This window comes from Pleurodeles waltl, chromosome 8, assembly GCF_031143425.1.
Source record: "Pleurodeles waltl isolate 20211129_DDA chromosome 8, aPleWal1.hap1.20221129, whole genome shotgun sequence".
Classification (NCBI taxonomy): Eukaryota; Metazoa; Chordata; class Amphibia; order Caudata; family Salamandridae; genus Pleurodeles; species Pleurodeles waltl.
The window spans coordinates 1,265,134,770-1,265,156,700 of record NC_090447.1 but is presented as its reverse complement, the minus strand read 5'-3'; the positions used below and the strand labels follow the sequence as shown (position 1 = coordinate 1,265,156,700).

Here is a 21,931-nt window from a genome sequence, read left to right as displayed (position 1 = left end):
ATCACAGTTTTACATTTTACATTGGTTATCCATAGTAGGCACACCATTTACCCCATATTTTCTTATGCTTTTGGGGACAGCCCCGGGCCTCATAGATTGCCTGCTCCTGGCGCACACCAATCAACATCTCTTTGCCATGTCACCAGGGTGGGGGTCTAGGATGTTTCCGGTTACACGCAATATTGCGTTAGGCAACCGGGGAAGCACCCTAAAAAGGTCTGCTCAAAACAGGATTCACCAATGCCCTCCAGGAGGCCTAGGAGTGCCTCCTGGGGACCCAACTTGGTTCGATGCCCTAGGACCTCTGAAAGCCCACAACTTACAACACCCCAAAAGGGTGTTAAAGCCAGACACAACAGACCATATGGTAGAAGTCACAGTGGAAGTCGATCAGCGTGGACCTGGGGGTTGGTCAGCATGGCTCATCCGCTGCAGTCACTGAGGGTATAAGTATGTCATATGTAGATAATTAATCTGGGCCATCCATAGACGTGAGGATATCGCTAGTTCCCTTATAGCCAGGCATGCCTTCCGCCCATCCTCATCATCTAGCTCACCCACCCAGTTCTCCCACCCACGGCAGAGGGGAATGAACAGCTCTGCTGCGTTAATCATCAGGGAGCGATAAATTGTCGAAATCGCACCCTTAACTATCCTTCCCATCAGAAGTTTTGCCTCCAGGGGCCTGTATTCGGGAATCTGCTCAGATGCTGGGAGGTGGGCAAGCAGTACATGACGCAGTTGAAGAAAGCAAAAATATTGAGTGTGAGACAGACCATATTGGCTTTGCAGCTCTTGAAAGGACACCAAGGACCCACCTTGGTGAACATCACTTAGATATGTAATACCTATTTGTTCCCAGTATAAGAAGCCCTCTAGGTGCAGCACTTGTCTAAGCCAAGTACCCCGCCTTAGTGGCATCATGTCTGTGAGGCACAGTGGGGATAGGGGACAGCCCTGTTGTGTCCTTCTGCAGACTGGGAAGGACAAGGAGAAAATGACATTCACTCAAGCCTGTGCGGAGGGGGCTCTATTTAGCAGTTCTACTAAGCCATGAAAAGTGGGCCCAAAGCCCGCCTTCTGGAGCACGGCCTCAATAAATGACCATGAGACCACATTGAACACTTTGTGTAAATCAATCAGAAGTAGGGCCAGATTGTCATTGATTTGGGACATCTGAGAGAGGACCAGCTGCACTGTTCGGATACAGTGGCGAGTGCTCCTGTCAGGCATAAAGCCACATTGGTCCTGATGGATGAGGAAATCAGGGATTCGCGTCAGTCTGTTTGCAAAGATCTTCACAAAGATTTTAAGGTCTACATTAATAAGAGAAATCAGGCGGTCTGAGGGGCAGTTTTCGGCAGCTGTCCCATCTTCGGTATATATGGTGGTGGTATTGTGGTCCGAGGAGAACAAACCATTCATAGCACCTCAGTATATAGTGCCAGCAGATGAGGTGTCAATATGTCCCGGTAGTGCTTCCTCTGCTGACAATGGTTGATTCAGTTCTCGGGCCAAGAAAGAGGGGATAGATGGCAGAGACACATCCCTTAGAAGGGGGTACGCAAGTTCACCAGGCTAGGTCAGACGCTCCACATATAACTCCTGATAAAAGGCCGCAAATGTTAGGGTGATTACGGGCAGTTCCTTGTGAAGGTCGCCAGAGGATGTCCCTTGGTAAAATCCGGATGCAATGCAATTGAAGTAGGTCACAGGCTGGCAGTCAGAAAAGATCAATTCTGGACCCGGTTTTATGGGCTGCCGACAGGTGAGTGTAGGACTGTTGCGCAGGTTCCAATAGCGCCCTGCATTATATAGGCCTATGGGGCCTTCCCGCGTACTAAAGCATGCAGATCGAGCCACCCTATTTGGTCACTGAGGACCAGATGTATGAAAGCATTTTGCATTCGCAAACAGTGCGAACGGCCGTTGGCAAATGCAAAATGCCATTTCAGAATGTATGAAAGACATTCTGAACGCAATTTTAAGGAATTGCTAAAATAGCGATTCCTTAAAATTGCAACCCTGTTTAGAGAGTCGCAAATTGCAACTCTCTAAATAAGAATCCTTAGCACATGTATGAAGCAATTCCTAAATGCGATTTGGGCATTTAGGAATCGCTATTTACCACCAAGTTGAACTTGGTGGCAACCATGTGCAAATTTTAAAAATGTATTTAAAATGCATTTTTAAAATTTACATTTAAAGCACACATGCCCTTTTGGCATGTGTGCACCTTACATGGTGAAAAAAATAATTTTGGGTTGCAGCCGAGGGGGCCTTAGGCCCCCAGCACCCTGGGTTTTGCATTTCCAAAATTGCGATTTCTAGTTAAGAAATCGCAATTTTGGAAATGCAAAAAATTCGCAGATATGGGCCAACAGGCCCATAGGTGCGAAGGGGGCCGGTATCGCAATTTGCGATTTGGTAATAGCATTCGCGATTTTTAAGAAATCGCCATTACCGATTCGCAAATGTGATACATGGCATTTTGCGAGTCGGAAATAGCGATTTCTTAAAAATCGCTATTTCCGAATCACAAAAGGCCTTCATGATACATCTGGCCCTGAGTGCCTGCTTTATCTCTTACTGGGTTAGAAACCGCATTGGAATCCCCACCACCTATAGTCATGCCGGGCGGCAGGGCCGTCACTAAGGACCAGATTGCACACAGAGCGGATTACAGGATGTGCGGGGGAACATAACAGGAAACAACGTTGAATTGGGTAGATTTCAGACAGCCCTCAACACCAATGTATCACCCCTGGGGATCTGCATGTATAGTGTCCAAGGAAAGGTTTTATGAAAAAGAATTGCAACCCCTCTGAAGCCTCTATTGTGGCATGCATGATAAGCACTGGCAAACCCAAATCGACCCAGGAAAGGACAGTGAGCTCCCAAGAGGTGTCTCTCCTGGAGGAGAAGACTACTTCTGGTTTATACCTCTTGCTATACCTCAGAACCCCAGATCTTTTAATACGGCCCAATAGGCCATCCTTTTTTGCATCATTTTGCATAATTTATGTGACACTTTAAGCCTAAAAGTGCTTTGTATTCACTGAAAAAAATGAAGTTTAAAGTAACATCATAGATAGGTGTGATAAAAACATGTTTTTGTTTAAATTTTTTTAAAAAAAACGTAAAAAAATTTGTGAAAAAAAACAAAGGTTAAATTAATGTTATAGTTAGATAAATATGTCAGTGACAACATTAACATTCTGAACTAAAATAAAAAAAACACAGAAATTCACCAGTTATTGTTAGCAGAACTCACTATAACTTGTGCCCTGCCATGAACGGCTTATGACGTCACTCATGACCAGTGCTTAATTTGTACATAAAAAGGTGCTGGTGCCCAAAGCCCTCCTCTTAAACACAGGGCTGCTGTATTTAAATGTGCGAACACAGAATACTGAGGCGCCGTAATCCTGAAGCCATCTCGGGCCTCTTCAGTCCATTTACAGCCACTCGCTGCCCCACTCTGGTAACTTTCTACTTTCTCCTTGTGTGACGCTTTTTTGTTTTTCCCTTCCTCCGTCTTTCCCACCTGTCTTCTGCTTGCAGCAAGTGCCTGAGGCTGAAGAATAAGCCCCTGCCCTCAAAAAATAAGTGCCGGTGCTCAACAAGCACAAATTAAGCACTGCTCATGACATGTTTTATGCCATCACTGATGAACTCATCCAATGCGCTAGTTTGTTTTTTATGTGAAATAGTGGCAGGTAGCTACCATATTACTTTTCTACCTAATTTTGTAGAGCGTATGCACTGGTACTGGGTCTAAGTGTTTACAAAATAGATGTGCTTCTAGTGCATCATAGATGTATAGCGGCACTGAACACGTTACTTTAACCTTTTTTTTCCAGTGAATTTCTAGAGTTATTTTAATGTAAAGTAATATTTTAATACCATAGATAAAGCCCCCCCCAATCTACCACGACCAGGCCCTGCGGCCAAATCCCCAGCAGGCAGCCAACCCCACACTGTGCACTGTCCTTGCTGTGGACAGCATAAGGTTGTCCTTCGAGCCCTGGAGACCCCATTAAGGGCCAAATTCAAAGAAAAAGGGGATCTGATACCCCAGGGAGATACCAATAAAAAAGGGAAGGGGTCCTTGTGGCCCCCCTCCCCAAGCCTTATTAGGCCCTGGGGACATCATTACTCAGAGCCTTTTTTTTTTTTTTTAATTGAAAGGGAGGTGGTCCGCGTGATCCCGCTCCCAAACCTTATTAGGCCTTTGGGACCCCATCCCCCAGGTCTGTTTTTTTCTAAAGGTGCTGGGGCAGCCTCCCTCCCCGAGCCTTAAAAGGCAGTGGGGCCCCCAACCCCAGGGGCCCGCATTATTTAAAGGTGGGTGCCCAAGGGCACTTACCATACATTTGTTGGAAGCCGCAGGGGAGTCTCAGGGACCCTGTGGCCCCAGCTGGCTCCCCCAGGCTGCTGCAGCCAGCAATTCTCCTCCTCCAGTGGAAACAGCTATTTCTGCTGTTCCCTCTGGGCAGAAACAATCCCTTGATCTGTTTCCTTGCCCACATCAGTGGGCGGGCAGGGAAACAGATCAAAAGTCAGCTGGCTGGATTATTTTCAAAGCTCCTGCCCGCTGGGAGCAGACTGTGTTTGTGCCGGTGTGGGCAAGAAAACTGTTGTGTCCCAGGGGTGAACTTCACAGACATTATGAGAGCCCGCACCTGTGGTTAGGTTTCCCGGGGTCATAGAAGGCTCTGGGATGGGGGTGGAGGGGGGGCGCATGTGGCCCCATCCCTTTTGAAAAGGTAATGGGCCACAAGGGGGTCCTTGGGGCCTTTAGAGGCTCGGGGAGGGGGACCGCATGGCCCCACCCCCTTTTTTGAGAACTTTTGGCCCTGGGAGTGGGCTCCCGGGGCTTGTGATGGTTCAGTAAGCAGCTCATCCGCTCCTATGTTAATTTTGGGTCCAGGGTTTTCTCCTTGGGGCCTCTAATGGCCACCATTTGGGGTTTTTTCAATCCTGCAGGAGTCCTGCAAGATCAGAGCAGAAACTGACATTTTTTTTTGGGGGGGTGATTTTTAGCCAGGGGGTCCCTCTGGCTCTGCCATCCCCACATGGGGCCTAAGGGGGCAGGGTATCCCTACCCTGCTCACCTATATTATTTTGTTTTACATGATAAGTCCCCGAGTCCTGTAACGGTTATCAATAACATTCTTGTTATGTTGCTGGCAGCCAGTCTGAGCACTTGCTCCCGAAGGAGTCTGACTACCATGGGAGCGAAATGGCCCAAGAGCAATAAAGCTCTCTGGGTCCTTCAGAACACTCCATCTTTGAATCGGTGTTCCAGTGAGAGTCTCTTGAGATCCTGTGAGCCCAACCATCCAGATATCTGCATCTTTTTTTAACCTTACCTTCTCAAAAACTATTGAACAGATTTGCACCAACCCATCTGTGTACAAAGATCTAGCTTCCAAACAGTTTTGGTGTAATTCCATTCAGCAGTTTTTGCTGTACCCCTGCCTAAATAAGTCTATGGAAAAAATGCATTGGGATTTTGCATTTTGGAACCCCTCTTTTTTCTCAGCTCCCGCTTGATGGGTTACCCCGATAATTCACATGCAGAAACTAATGAAAAAGATGCACCTTTTTGCAATGTTTTGTGGAAATTCGTCAAATGGTGCCAAAGTTATTTGCAGCACAAAAACACTTTTCCTATGGAAGAGCTGATTTAACTGTAACTACACAGTGGCGACCGCCACTGAGATATAAAAATATATATATCATTACACATGCTATATAAGCTCAACTAACATTTATTTTTCATAATGCAAACTGCAGAAGGCAATGCAGCATATCCATGTTTTGTCATGTCAGAGACGTTTTCTTTATTTCCATTCTCATACGCCAATTTGGAAGTTGGAGGTGGAGTCTTATGAGCCCAAAAGGCCCAGTAGCAGTCTCCAAGTGTCTGAGCTATACACCATTCCTGGGGCACGTTCTCTGGCATTTGTCGTTACCCCCTACTCTGTAAAAGAATCGAGAAATAGATTGCATGGCATGCTCCTTTTTATTGCCCTTAAATGTTTTTTCACCTACGCATTAAATAAAGGCTAGATATATCAACACTTTGTGCTAGTGCAAAGGTCACCAGAGATGACTCAAACTGGCACAAAGTGTTTATTCGTAATTTACTTCGCTTAAAAGTATCACAGAGTAAAGCTGAGCTCTGCTTTGTGCTACTATGTGTCAGGGGATGTCTCATGGATGGTGTTTGGCATTCCCAAACTACCACTAATCGTTTTTGATGCAAAGCCTAACATTTGTACCCCGAGCTTTGTGCTAAAAAGAATATGCCTCCTTGAGGGATGCACAAAGTAGAAAACAGTTGTTTCACCAAACTTTTCTCACTTTACTTCTATGCTGCATTGTACAGCAAGGGTAGTTAATGTGAAGCATTTAAAAACATGTATGAGCATAGTGTTTTGTGAAGAAAGCATAGCCTTCCAGTACAAACCCGTGCTAGGTGCAGGACAGGCAAAAAGTGTGCCAGCACTTTGGAAGAGAAAAGCAGTGCCACGTCTTTTTAGATGCGGCCCTGTCCTGCTCGCTCCATTTCACTCAACGCATAGTAGCAAAATAGTAAATTAGCACCAAAATCCGGTAAAAACAGGGATTCTGTTCACATCTACTCAAGGGAATGTTGAGTGGAATAAAACTACATTGCCAGTTAAAAAGGGGCCTTCCCTGTTCCAGTTGCATTGTGTGGGATCCTCCTTCAAAACAATCTTTCATTAGAAGTCTAGCCCATCAGAGGTGTTCGCACTTATATCCAGATTTACTAATGCTTGACGTCAAGTTTTTGTTACATTTGTAACTCAAACCTAACACAAAGTGTTGTGGTGAGATTTACAAACAATGCAAATTGTGATTTGTGTTGGATTGTTACCCAAAGAAATGCAAAGCTGCGCCATGAGCTGCCTTCGGTTACTTTGCAACAAGGGGGCATTCCTTGGGTGGTGCGTGGGTGTTCTCATGCAACCATCCTTGGGTTCTGACGCAAATCCCCATTTACAAAGAATTGTAGACAGGAAATTACACCAATATCCTGTGCTGCCTCGAGGCAGACATGATAAGGAGAAATGTTCTCCTCGTTTCCCCAACTTTGCATGTGTGCTGCGTTGTACAGCACACATAAAAAGTGAGAAACACCTTAGAGTATAGTTTTTGTACTAGAAGGTCCCATTCCAGCACAAAATGTATGCTTCCCACAAAGCAGACCTCATTGCAGTATGGCACAAGGGTGTCAGCGTTGGCACATGGCAGCCACAGGTGTGCCAGCGCAGGGAGATAGCGAACAGTGGCATATCTTATTAGAAATGTCGCTGTTTTGCTTCCTCCCATTAAAACAGCACAACAGCTTTGCTTGCTGCCCTGCATTGCACGGCTTCTATATAAATCCGGGCTTTCTTTCGCTCAACAGTGTTCCCCTAAAATGATCCACCTCATCATCGCATTTAGTTTTTTTTTATTGGTTATGTGTTGATATCAAAAAACCTACTCGCAGCTACGATTGGAAGATATTTCATCTAAATATAATTCATTTGCAATCTGGTGTATATTCGTATGACTTTCTTCAATAGCAAATCACAGTTGGCACAAAAGGCTCTTATGTTGTAAATAGTTGAAAGTGACCCCACCAAGGTCCCTTATATTTTCTTGCCTGCGTTCTGGCATTCTATGAATTTGTAAATTGGTTCTTTGACTTTTGAATACCAGTTCATAACCTTTAGCCAGACCTCGTGTGCAGGGGATCCTGACCTTCAAACATCAAAGTAGTTAATGCTCTTATCAAGTTGTGAATGGATTTTGCTATTTCATCTGTCTAGTCTGAGTAGAGAAACCCTGAATACAGCCGCCCTGATGGTTACAGGGACAGCAAGAAAAGTCCACATCAATACACTAGCAGTCCATTTGACCTCATGTGACCTGAAAGGCCCGGACCATTGTAAATAAACGCACACTTTGAAACAATCCAATTTGATGGACAACAGCTTTTCTGTTGATCACCCTGTGCGCCCTCTCAGGTCGTCAAATCTCTCTCTGCTGTCTATTCCCAGGGCAAAAGCAGTCAGCTTCGGGAACCACTCCTTACCGACTGTTGCCACACTATGGAATTCCTTTATTTTAAATCTCCGTGCCGGGACAAAGACGCCCGTTGAAAACCTGGTTTTGTAGCAGCTAAATTCCTTGCCGCAAGGTAGTGGTGCTATATGTTTTCACAAGTGCCAAGAAGCTTAGCAAAAGAATGCTCTACAAGTAACATAATGTATAGCCCTAACAGTTAGCTGTTAGCACACTAGTTTATTTCAATTTATTTCAGCACATTGTGTGCACACCTCAGCCTTTATGCATTGCACACACATAAAGGTTAATGGCAACAGTATCCTGCCTGCTTTAAGCCCTTCGTTGCCAGGCCTTTTCCCCCTTAGGTGCCAAGCCTTTTTTTTTTGGCAATTTGGGGCAGTTCGCGCTTAGGCCCTCATAACTTTTTGTCCACAAAAGCTACCCATGCCAAATTTGCATCCTTTTTTCCCAACATCCTAGGGCTTCTAGAGGTACCCAGTCTTTGTGGGTTCCCCTGAAGGAGGAAACCAAGAAATTAGCAAAAGTATCGTTATAAAAAAAAAATTGGGCATAAATGTTTTTTTCCCCTGAAAGTGTCATCAACAAAGGGTTTGCGATGCTAAAATCACCATCTTCCCAGCTTTCAGGAACAGGCAGACGTGATTCAGAAAACCCAATTTTCAAACATTTTGGCATTTTATTGGGACGTACCCCATTTAACCAATTTTTTGTGCTTTCAGCCTCCTTCCAGTTGGAGACAGAAATGGGTGTGAAACCAATGCTGGATCCCAGAAAGCTAAACATTTCTGAAAAATAGACAAAATTCTGAATTTAGCAAGGGGTAATTTGTGTAGATCCTACAAGTGTTTCCTACAGAAAATAACAGCTGAGATAAAAAAAAATATTGAAATTGAGGTGAAAAAAACAGCCATTTTTCTCCACGTTTTACTCTGTAACTTTTCCCTCCGATGTCAGATTTTTTAAAGCAATATACCGTTAATGTCTGCTGGACTCTTCTGGTTGCGGGCATATATAGGGCTTGTAGGTTTATCAAGAACCCTAGGTACACAGAGCCAATAAATGAGCCTCACCTTGCAATGGGTTTTTCATTCTATACCGGGTATACAACAATTCACTTGCTGGAATATAAAAAGTGAAAAATAGGTAACAAGAAAACCTTTGTATTTCCAAAATGGGCACAACATAAGGTGATGATAAGCAGTGGTTATTTGCACATCTCTGAATTCCGGGGTGCCCAGACTAGCATGTGAAATACAGGGCATTTCTCAAATAGACTTCCATTTTACACACTGTCTTACATTTGGAAGGAGAAAATGTAGAGAAAGACGAGGGGCAATAACACTTGTTTTGCTATTCTGTGTTCCCCCAAGGCTTCCGATAAAAATGGTACCTCACTTGCGTGGGTAGGCCTAATGCTCGCGACAGGAAACGCAACATGGACACAGCACATTTTTACATTGAAATCTGATATGTTTTTTGCAAAGTGCCTAGCTGTAGATTTTGGCCTCTAGCTCAGCCGGCACCTAGGGAAACCTACCAAACTTGCGCATTTTTGATAACTAGACACCTAGGGGAATCCAAGATGGGGTGACATGTGGGGCTCTGACCAGGTTCTGTTACCCAGAATACTTTGCAAACCTCAAAATTTGGTTAAAAAGAACACTTTTCCTCTCATTTCGGTGACAGAAAGTTCTGGAATCTGAGAGGAGCCACAAATTTCCTTCCACCCACCGTTCCCCCCAAGTCTCCCGATAAAAATGGTACCTCACTTGTGTGGTTAGGCCTAGTGCTTGCAAAAGGAAATGCCCCAAAACACGATCTGGACACATCAAAATGATCAAATACAAAACTACCTGTTTTTGCGGGGGCACCTGCGTTTTTGGTCCTGGACTCAGCAGCCATCTAGGGAAACGTACCAAACCCAGACATTTCTGAAAACTAGACACCTGAGGGAGTCCAGGGAGGTGTGACTTGTGTGGATCCCCCAATGTTTTCTCACCCAGAATCCTCATCAAACCTCAAGTTTAGCTAAAAAAAATCACCTTTTACCCACATTTTTGTGTGGGATCACCGCACCAGGACAAATTTCCTACCACCCAACGTTCCCCTCAGTCTCCTGGTAAAAATGATAGCTCACTTGTGTAGGTGGGCCAAGTGCCTGTGACAGAGAAGAGCCAAAAACATGTTGAAATTAAGGGGGAACCAAAGCTGGTCCAAAAGGGCAGTTTGAAAAAAAAACATTTTTAGGCTGACAAGTGCAGCAGAATGATTAACGGTATAGATGAGACAATGCTATGTGGTAGGAATTTTGTGGATTCCTGCAGATTCCGGAAGGTTCCATCACAAAAATGTGGGAAAAATGTGTGATTTCCAGCAAAGTTGGAGGTTTGCAGGGCATTGTGGGTAAGAAAATGGTGTGGGGTGCATGTGAAGCCCACCACCCTGGAATCAACCAGATGTTTAGTTTTCTGATGTGTCTAGGTCTTGTGGATTTTTCTACATGGCAGCGTCCCAAAGTCAAAAAAGTGCAGCCCTCACCATTCCAAGTGGGACGATTTTGAGAGATTCCAAGCTCATGGCCCAAATGTAAAACCAAAACCCCAAATAACCAAATGTCCTCTTGCTTGTCATGGGATAAGATGTTTTAGTGTGCGGGGGAAGAGCTGAAAGACTGTTACCCCCTTCAGTTGGGGTGGGGGCATAACCAGGCCCGTACTGGTTGGTAGCCACCACCCCACTATTTTTTTTTTTTTTTAATCCATGGCATCTAGTAGACTTTCTGCCCCCCCCCCCCCCCCGGGGTGTGGATCGGTGGTAATTGCCCCATCTGCCCACTGGTGGGGATAAGGCCCCCATCCTCTTATTTTGAAAAAAAAATCTTCCCTCATCTCTGGTGGGCTTTCCATGGGAGCGACCGTTGCCTAAGGGGTTGCTCCCCATACATAAAAACATATATATATCCCTGGTGTCTAGAGGTTTCTGCCCTACCTGGGGGCAGAATTGGCCTAAAAATATTCCCCCCCCCCCCCCCCTCATACTTTGTATATGTTTTGCACAAGGCACCGCGCATGCATAGTAGAAAAAAACAAGGGGAAGTGAAAACGTTTCTCTTTGTTCACCTGCCTCGAGGTGGCGCAGTTTTTTTTGCAAATCCCTGTCTACTATAGTTTGTAGTAAAGGATTTCCATCAAAGCCCATGGGTAGTTGCATTGGATCATCAATGCACCACCCATGGAACGCCCCCTTTATGCAGTGTAATGTAAAGCAGTGCTTTGTACAACTTTGCTTTACTTTGGAAACTATCCAGTGCAAATCCTGATTTGCGTTGGATAGTAAATTCCAATATAGCACTTTGCATCAGATTTGCATTGCAAAAGTAATACAGACCAAAGTGAAGCGTTGTTAAATCTTAATTAGTGCCCCTTTCAGTGATGAATTTGAATTACTTGGGAACTTTGAACTTCTTTTTAAATGTGTCTGCCCATACTCTGCAGATACCTTTTTACTAACTTGGCCAAATATTTGTGAAGACTTTTGGCGAATTGAAGCGTTCGATAAATCCTTTTGGGCTTTCAAGAATTATTAAAGTTTGTATATATCTTTACAGCCGTATTATTAAAACTTGGATCTTATGTAGGAAGAAATTATTTTTACTGTCTTTGTCTGAAACCAGGTGAAATCTCTTGTTCGATATATTAACTCTGAGTCCTGATATTATCCTTAGGACCCCATTTGCCCTCTTATTTGTCTCAGGCAAAAGATTGAAAAATTTAACTGTTGTACGAAGGGATAACCTAAGCAAATGCTGAAATACTTCTTCTGTGTTTTTTTGCAGACACTTATCGGAAGAAAATGCCAATCTTCATGAAAGTGTTGAGAAGGAGTCCGAAGAAAAGAAGAGGCTGAGCCGGACAAATGAAGAACTCATCTGGAAGCTTCAGACTGGGGAGCCCATGAGTCCTGTTAGATTATCACCTTCTTCCACCCTTCACCAATCTGTGTCTGGTTCCCTGTCTCCATCCACAGTTCATGCTGCACCAAGATGACAGAGCCGTGTGTGATAAATCCAGCTTGGCTTTATGATTTTTTTCAAATACAGAGCATTGTGTGACCAAAACAACAAGTGTTAAGAACAATAGATTTCAGGGTTTGTCACCAAGAGCATACTTTGTAGCTTTCCTAGCTGGATATTGGACCACGTGGCATTTTTTCCTTGTGTAAGAAACGCCAAAAGATTAGCACAGAAATCTGCCATGTTATGGGGTGTAAATCAAGAGGGGAAAATAGTTTCAGCTATTCAGACTGTAAAGGTTCTCACTTTTCTAGTCTAGGTCTTGATCTGTCCCCCATTTCCATTGATATGTGTGTGCATGAGAGCGTGCACAAGAGTGTACACATTTGCATTGCTTTTGTATTATACATGTACAGTCATAGCATACACCTGTGATGTATGTGTGTATATACAAACACATATGTGAAGATTGATGCATTGTGCATCCACATATGTATAATACTGTGTTAATGAATACAAAGTACCGAAATAAACAATTTTATTATGACTAAGTTCTATAATAAATGCTGCCATGCTTTTTGACATAAAGAATGATCTGGCTTAAATAGTATAGGCCTCATATGACAGTGTGATGTCTCATTTATTTTACTAGTGGATGAGGTGTGGCACTGCATTACACGCAGATGGATATACACTTCTTGAATTGTGGAGCTCACCTCACTGAGTGCTGAAATAAATGTTACATTTCACTGTCCTCTGACATTACATATTGTATTGTTTGGTATGTATAAAGCCACACACCCTCAAAAACATGTCTATAAACATACAATAAAAAATGGGATTCTTTGGCTCGATGCAGATGTTCATCTAACTATATGCCTTCATATGATTTTGAGAAAACAACATTTTCCACCATGTTGCAAGCCTGATCAGTCGCTTTCAAATTTGTGCCTAAGACTTGTATGTAAGAGAGATTCTGCTTCTGCTTAGTTTTCAAGAAAGAGTTTTTCCGAAGAGAATTGCAAAAAGTAACAAAGGCCTTGTCATCCGACCACAACAATGGTGAAAAGTACTGTGACCAGCATTGACTGAAATGGTGAAAGGGTACTACCTTCAAAATGACCATGGCAGTCATTGTGGGAGTCTCTCAGGATAGGAAGAAATCATCCCCGGCGCCCGGGAGAAAGATTCAACCAGTGTTCGAAGCATACAGAAAGAAGCCAGGACCAACTCTTCTGGAGATGTAGCAGTTCATGCATCGTTACCGTGTGTTTCATACATTGTTGAAACAACCCCCTCTCATTTTAAGATACAGTTCTGTAGTGGCCTGAAAATTTTGAGCTCATTCATTCTCCAGGCATTAGAACTCTGGAATAGAAGGCAAGAACGGGCATCTACATTGACCTTTGCATTTGCCTTATGGTTGCCCACCTGTGGAATAAACAGAAACACACAACTTTTACAGTCATTGGATGTTTTATCTTTTAGCTCAAAACTCTACTAAATGGACAAAGAGAGCACCTGACCAGGGAGGACTTTGTCATGGCGGACATTATTTCCATGAAAATGAGGAAACACTTAGCCCAAAATGAAAGCTTGATGAAGACTCAAATGGGGTTGTTTGACTGTATGATAAGGATGTAAACTTTTGCTACTAATGTGGATATCCTAGTTTGTATCTGGTTTGTTAGATTTCGATTTTTTTAAAAGATTTTTTTTATTGCAATGTTAGAAAAGTATAGGAAGCATGATAGGTTTGCCGAGATAGTGTGGTTATATAATGGTTTGGAGTGGCACCATTTTACGTTTCTACAATACCACACAAAGCAGGACCCAATGGAGACTTTAGCTACCAAATGACTGTGTTTCTTAAAAGATCCTTTGCTCGAATTTTTCCTAATTAACGAGATGTTTGTAAAGCAGTTAGCTGTCAGTATGCAGGTATACTCCGAAGCTTTAGATAAAAAGCCTGCACCATCGCATCTAATACATTAGTTACGTTCACATCAACCCCAAGTCTCAAATCAGGAGCTGCCGGAAATGGTTCAGCAGGTATTCCCACTCGCCTGAGTTCACTGGAAGGCAAACTGAATTTCATTCAAAGTCCTTGAAGTGGGGGACTGCCCATCATTGCTCCAGGTAGACACTTCTCAATGTTTTAGTCTAGCAAGGGATTGGAGAGGTTACATTATGTACAACATGAAACTGTCATTCTTTGCACCATTCTGAGCCTCAAGGAGCATTGTTATGGCTAACACTGATGCACATGCATGTTTGATACTAGTGTAAGTCTTGTAAGAACAATCACAAATCAAGTATAGATTGTTGGGAATTCTTAGCGAAGCCTCGGTGTGACATTATTCATGCAAATATTGGCAGCACGTCACACTTTAAGCCATGACTTGGTCAAATCATTGAGAGGGCTGTCTTGGCATGGGTTATGCTTTAGTTACAGCTATCTTTGCTTGCTTCTCATTGACTTGATTCTAGCAAGTTCTGCAGTTGACCAAGCAGTGACAAGTGTCTTGCCAAGACTGCAACAATTTCAACTCTGGACTATTTCTACAGCTTTATGAGAGCCCTAAAATGTAAAATAACACTTCATGCTCAGCAAATACAATGTAGCAACTCTTACTTCGTGCAGGACTTGAAAACACAGGTTTTTTCATAATACTTCTCATTACAGCCATTAAACATTCTTTGTCTCAACAGTCCTTAGTTACATGTCTTCATTGTGTGACTACAAACTGGACATTCGTCACTGCAGTCCCATTTCAATAGACTTATGGCCTGATTTAGAGTGTGGCGTATAGCAGATATCTACCAAAACGCAGCAAATGTCCCATCTGCCCGACTTAGTGGCATATTTATGAGAGGCTTCCACCGCTGTTGCATCACTTTTAGTGACACAGTGGCAGCACAAACTTTTCAACCATATCTATGAGACCATGCAAAGCCACTTTGTGTGGCTTTGCATGGCCTCATAGATATAGAGTAAGGCATCCACCAAATTCTACATCAGGCCTCAGTTCATAGCAGGCCAATATGAGAATCAGGTGCAATATGTATATATTTCATTTTCCTTCTGAATATTTCTTGTTTTGTTATTTCCCCAAAAGGAAGTTTCAAAGAAGATTGATTTTCTCCCTAAAGTGTATAGGTTGAATGTGATTTAAAATGCTAAAGTTAAGATAAAACAAGATTGGATTAAGTGTTTTACACTCCTTTTTATATAGAGGCTAGGTTGCTATTTTTAAGAATGCACTATATATTTATGTTAATTTATTGACACTGGATGGTACCTTATTTATACTGCGTATGTGGGCATCTTCTCAGAATGTCATACTGATTATATTAGCGCAAAGTATTTCTACATTTAGCCATCTGTGACCCGTGTATCCTCCAAGGTGTATTGGGTGTGGTGCCAGAGCGTTCATCTTAAAGGGCCAGTTAGAGTAGGGGCCGTTCACTTTATATACCTGTGTCCAAATCTGTTTCCACAATTGAATGCAGATCTAATGAGGGGCAATACAACAAATGTATCGGTTCTGCTATGCAATGATGTGTCAAAGTCACTCCAATATATAGTCACCTCAACTTTATTTAAGTCTTTCTTCCATGGTAGTCCTTTCAATAATTGACTTCAATAAAAAACATTGGACTATCATGGGTTACAGAGGTGAAAAATGTTGACGAAACTATATATAGAAGTGACTTCAATGCATTATTGAACAAACAATCCTAGGCATTGGTTCTGTCGCCCCTCACAGGACTTGTTTTTATTGAGATTTAGGTACACCAACACGTGATTGTAAACGGAGGGTGCATAGCACCAGACAATGATTTGCCATTGCCACTATATTAAATTTTCTTTATACAATTATTTCATTAAATCAGGACATTTCTAAAGAGTGTATGCTATTTCAGATTCATCCATCAGTTGTTTCCTGAAAACTAATTGTAATATGTACTGTATGTAAATTACACATATAACTTGAAGGTAGCAGTTGCCCAACAGGATAGAATAGTATGTCGTACTTGAAGAATAGGCTTCCTCAAGTGAACACAGGATTAGCATTAGGTGTGTGTAATTGAGGGGCGAAATCAGAATCTGGACCTGCTGAGCTTGATAGAAACTGGTAAAGGCATTAGAATTGAAGGCCATATGTTTGATTTTATTGTTTTTCATTACCACAGAGCAGTTCAAAATAGCAATAAAAAACTTGAATCGTCTATTTTGTAGTGTTTTAAATTGCTAACGAATTTGGGCCCTGTGCCTCCATTGTGAAACTCAGAGGGTGATTCAATAAACTCCACTCGCCCAGGTACATAAACACACACAGCTGGTTATGTCGTAGAACAGATGCCTCACGTGTTAACTCGATTACGAAACTCTGTAATTATGATTGCTAATGTCATGGTTTGTTTCTTGGCAGTATGGTGACTTTGAGTTTCTGCACGTATCCCTCACCCCCTTTTCAGACACTACTTGCAATACACCAGGGGAGTAACCACTGGAGAAATAATGGCAGTACAGTCACATGGTCAAATTCACATCAACTGTAGAACAAAACAAATGATGGTCCGCAAGGTACCATTGCAAAGTACATTGTATTGTTTTTATTTGTATAGCTCTTACTACCCTTAGGAGCGTGGTGAAGCACTTGTCCATTCATATATAGGTGTGTGATTGGAAGAGTGTTTTCTTTGCTTTGAGCCAATATAGGACGGATTTCCTTGTCATGCCTGATGGCCACTGAGGTACAGTTATCATGTTATGGGATACAGCACTTAGCAGTGTGATGGATGAGGAAGTGTGTTATGCTCTCAACTATGATTAGCTCTTTTACTGTGTTGGTAGTTTATCTTTTATGTTCTCAATCCAGTTTTTTATGTTGGCTGTCTGTAGAGTTGTCGGCCACTCTCTGATCTGTTTTTTTAACATGAAATTCTTCCTTTCATCTAATTTTGACACAAGGACTCATTGTGTGCTAAAATATAGCACTAAATGCTGGTTTTGCATTTCACAAAAGTTTTGTGGATTTTCACTTGATTAGCAAAAAGTAAATTTTACACACATTACTCTTCAGGTAGCTGCCAAGGTTGTCAAGTTACGTGGGTTATTTATCCATAGGTTGTTTTTTGTCCATAAGTCATTGTCTCTGTCTTTGCGATGTTAAGATATAGGTGGTTAAACATAATTCATGTATCTAAGTGACAAGGGTAACTGTGAAGTATTGACTTCTAGAGGTCTTCTGGGCAATCCATTTTTAGAGTGATTTGCATATCATCTGCATAGTTGTATTACTGCAAGTTCAGTGATCTGATCAGTTGACAAGGGGATTAGACTGGCGTTGAGCAGGAGAGGACCGATTAGGGGCAGATATGAAAGACGTTATGAAAACCAAGCTTTGAATTGTCTTTGAGGTAAGAGACAATCCATTTTAGAAAATGTTAATGTATTCCGAGCTGATGGAGTCTGTGTAGTGGTGTCTGGTGATCAGCATTGTAAGATGTCGTTGATAAGTCCAGAACCAGTAAAGAAGTCACTTTGTTCTTATCCACTGCAAGTTTTAGCTCATCCCATAAGGGTACCATGGCTGACATGGTGCTCCCTGGTTTGAATCCAGATTTTTGATCCAATATCAAGTTATTATCCTCAGTAAAATAAGAGAGTTAAGTCAAAACTGTTCTGTTGAATAGTTTACCTTGGAATAGTCCCATCGGAGATTGGCCTGTGATATGCTTGTTTGAATGGGTCTAAAGTCCTCTTCTTTAGGAGGTGTATAACATAAGAGGTTTTTAACTGGGGTAGAAAGATCCTAGTTCCTTGGATTTTTTACAATATCCTTCAAGCTACTTTTTGGAGATTTTTAGGGGACTCTGTTTGAAAGTGGTCCTAGTAGTCAACTTGTGTTGATAATATTGTACAATTGTTTTTTCAGAGAGGGGGCTGGAGGTGGTGAGAGATGGGAGCAGGGTATTATCCACCTTTTTTTAGATCATTTCCTTGGAAACTTTGTTCCAAAAAGCTTGTGATTTTGGGTCTTCTGCATTTCAGCACTTGAAACTGTAGAACTTTGCTGAAATATTGTAAAGTTCTTTTGATGAGCCTGATGGCTACTTTTTAGGTTTTGAAATAGTTTTACAGTATGAATCTAATTTTCATTCATTGTTTTCCTCCACTTGCTTTCTAGGGTGTTGGTTGGTTGTTTAGGGCAGCGGCGGTTCAGTTGTAGAAGGTGGGTAAGTCCTGAGGTTGCATATTGATGTGTTTTTCTAGGTGGGAATTAAGGGCCTGATTTAGATGTTGGTGGAGGGAATACGTGATGGATATCCCCTCTGCTACATTACCATTCCCTTGGATAGAAAGGAATTGTAATACAGCACATTTGTGATGGAGTATTCCCCTACGAGAAGGTCTAAATCAGGCCCCAAGTGTCAGGAGGTCCAGTGATGTAAGAGAATTACCTTTTGTTTGTAGGTGAGCTATTACTGCAATGCACTACCACAAAAATAGAAAGAAGTAAAAACAACTCTTGTTGCCAACTGTCTCAATGCAACAAGGTCTCAGAGCAAGAGTAGGTTAATTTAGGATGCAGCTACACCCACTAAATTTTTGCCTCTTCCTGTTAAAGTTATTAAGCTCTTTTCCTACAAACCCACCCCCTGTTAGGGTGATATGTGATTACTTCCTAGTAAAAACACTGACGGAAAAATAAATTGCAACAAACAAATTATGAGCAAAAACAGCAAGGAACAAGTAGAAGAGGGGGGTTATGTTACACCCCTAACCATATATATGTACATATATACCTATGCACACCTAAACTTGGGAACTACCCGGAGTTCCTTGCTTCCTTTTTTGCATATATCGAACTGATCTGCACCATACCAAGGAAAGGCAGTTTCTTGAGTAAAGTTGCATTTGCATGCCAAGGCTGGTGTAATTCTGATCTCTGCAAATACCATCACATAACTTTACAACTAAATCCGTATCTTCCTCCCTTTACACCACAGTTTCAAATTGATCACCATAGGGTAAACATGATAAGCAATCTGTGGTAAGATTATTTCTCTCCAGAACAAACTTAACTTCCATCCACCACTCCTGAAACTTTCAGTTGATATGTACAATGTCCCAACCAATTGTTTTTAATTCATGGTTCATATATAAATCGTATTTGCCATCCAATTCATTATACTGAAAATGATTCACCACACACATGCCAACGCCTCCCTCCAAGTGAGAGCATAGCACTGTTTCGTGAAACGTTCATAATGCAAAAGCCACCTTCTACTCTGACTCACTGCACCCCTGTGACTAAACTTCCCCAAAGGCACAAGCATCTACAGTGATTCCACTCTTTATACACATAAACAGTTACAAAGGTGAAGCTCAGCTCTAATGCAGAGGGCAGAAAATAGTGCAGCACCAGATTTGGTAAGAGTCTGTTGCTGATGATGACATCAGCGGTGTGTGGTAAATCTGACTGTTCTGTATCATGCAGACCAATGCACTGGCATCCAAGCGAGTCTGCAATGTTTAGCATAGACTTTGAACTGGAGGCACACCCTATAGTGCAAATTCCTAAATGTAGATGCCAGCTCATGGGTCGGATGTGTGTTTTTGCTAAAGCACGCATCTTACATAAAGGTATATTAGGCAATAAACCATGAACCCATTCCTTGTGCCTGCTTTTCCTTGGTGTTAGAATTTGGGCCCAGATCTACTAAGGCTTTCACTAGTGCCAAAAAACATGCTTGGCCGTGGGAAGATGCTCATTTCACAGTGCAAAACCAGTTTACTTTTTCATTTTTCATGAGAAAGTGGTACAAAAATGTAAAAAGACTGAACATTTACCCTAGAGAAATAAGAAAATAAGTTACTTACCTGTAACTGTAGTTCTCCGGTATTGGTATCTTTCATTGATTCATATGCTTGAATCATTCCCCATAGTCGAAGTGGGAGTACCATAGTAACATAATAAAGCAGTGTTATTAAAAGGCCACTTAAATAGCCTATCTATGTCCTTAAAAAAAAAAAAAAAAGAACCAAACTCCTGCCATCCAGGCGATAGCACCCTCTAGAACACTCCCAAGAGAGGCTGAGTCCCTCAGATTTTCTAAGCACAAGTGGGAATCATTAGGCTAAGCTGTAAGGGGAGCATGTCAGGGGAGGAGGGTGGGTTGCATGTGAATCTGCGAAATATACCAATGCTGGAGAACAACAGTTACAGGTAAGTAACTCATTTTCTTCAGTATTATATCTTTCATAGATTCACATGCTTGAATCAGAATTGCAAGCAGTTACTGTATTTGTATACTTTCGTAGCATGAGCACAAATAGTGGATGCTGAGTAACAACATATAGGCAGAAAATAGTCATATGTTATAAATCAACATGATAGATACTTTGGGATAGGTAGAGACACAAAGGCAACCATATCAAACCAAAAGAGGCTCACCCTATTGAAATAAGTTGTGTAGTATGGCCTGCCCAAAAGCTGCATCACTGCATTGTACCAATTCCAAGCAATAATGCTGCGTGAATGTATGCACATCCAAGTCACAGCATGACAGATGTTCTCCAGAGGCACTCCCACAAACAAAGTAGTTCATGTAGAAACTGCCCTAGATGAGTTTGATTTGGGTATAGCTGTCAGTGGCTTGCCAGCCTTGAGTGGTAGAACTAGTTTGCGGCTGAACTCCATTGAGCAATGGTTGCTATCACCACTGGGGCACCCTTACTATAGGTTGGCCATATGGGACCAACAGTTGGTCAGTCTTCCTGATTTGTTTTGTGCAACGCAAGTAGAATTTTAGACATCTCTTGATATCTAGCGTATGCAGAGACCTCTCTGCTGGTGATGTTGGATTTGGTTAGAAAGTTAGTAATATTGTAGACTCATTGAGAATAGAATTCGAAGAGACCTTAGGTATAAATTTTGGATTGATCCTGAGAATTACTGAATCATCCGTAAAGCACAAGAAAGGTTCTTGAGTTGTAAAAGCCTGTAATTTGCTTACCCTCCTGGAGGAAGTCAATGCTAGTAGCAATGCGATCTTCCAAGATAGAAACCTGAGGTTTGCTCTGTGTATTGGTTCGAATGAACTCTTAATGAGTTGAGATAGAACTATATTCAGTTGCCAGTCCGGCAGAGAAGCCCTTATTGGAGGAAAGACTCTGAACAATTCTTCCATAAATTGTTTGATGATTCTGCTTGAGCACAAAGAGAGCAAATGTGCTGACTATCTATATCTTGGTATTGCAGCGAGATGCACCTTAATAGATGCACGCACTAGCCCTGACTGAGCTAGCGAGAGGAGATAGGGTAGTATCTACTTAGGTGATGATTGTAGGGGGATGTAAGTTTGATTTCTGGCACCTTAGTTAGAAACGTTTCCATTTGAGCCTGTATGTTTTTATCATGGCATCTTCCCTTTCTTTTGAGAGGATGTCTCTGCAATCCTGAGGAACATTCAGATGTTCAAATTCATTGAATTCAGGATCCTTGCTCATCGTCAAGACTGTTCGGGGCAGTTGCAGGCAAATATCAGATTACAATAGTAGGAGAAGCTAAGTGAACCAATGTTGCCTAGGCAACCTTGGGGCTATCAGAATGATGCAACAACTCTTTGCTTTCATGTTGCTGAGAGCCTTTGGTATAAGAAATATCAGGGGGAAAAAACATATTGATAGATCCCGAACCATGTGATGGAAAAGGCACTCCCCCACGACCCTGGATGCAGATGTCGACTTGCATAGAACTGGCATTTGTGCTTCTTGCTGGTTGTGAAGAGATCCAG

The 21,931-nt window shown here is 42.2% G+C and overlaps 1 protein-coding gene across 2 annotated transcripts in view; it reads left to right on the top strand.

The window, feature by feature from the left end:
• The window catches only part of MTUS2 (microtubule associated scaffold protein 2), a 1,534,604-nt gene extending 1,518,250 nt beyond the window's left edge, over window positions 1–16,354 (top strand). Inside the window, exon 17 of one of the 2 annotated variants that reach the window (XM_069202199.1) lies at window positions 11,945–16,354. In XM_069202199.1, coding sequence (XP_069058300.1) covers window positions 11,945–12,155 — 211 coding nt within the window. In that variant the 3' untranslated portion in view covers window positions 12,156–16,354. The remainder of the gene's footprint in view (window positions 1–11,944) is intronic. The other variant, XM_069202200.1, reaches the window with a different exon arrangement.
• The last annotated feature ends 5,577 nt before the right edge of the window (window positions 16,355–21,931 follow it).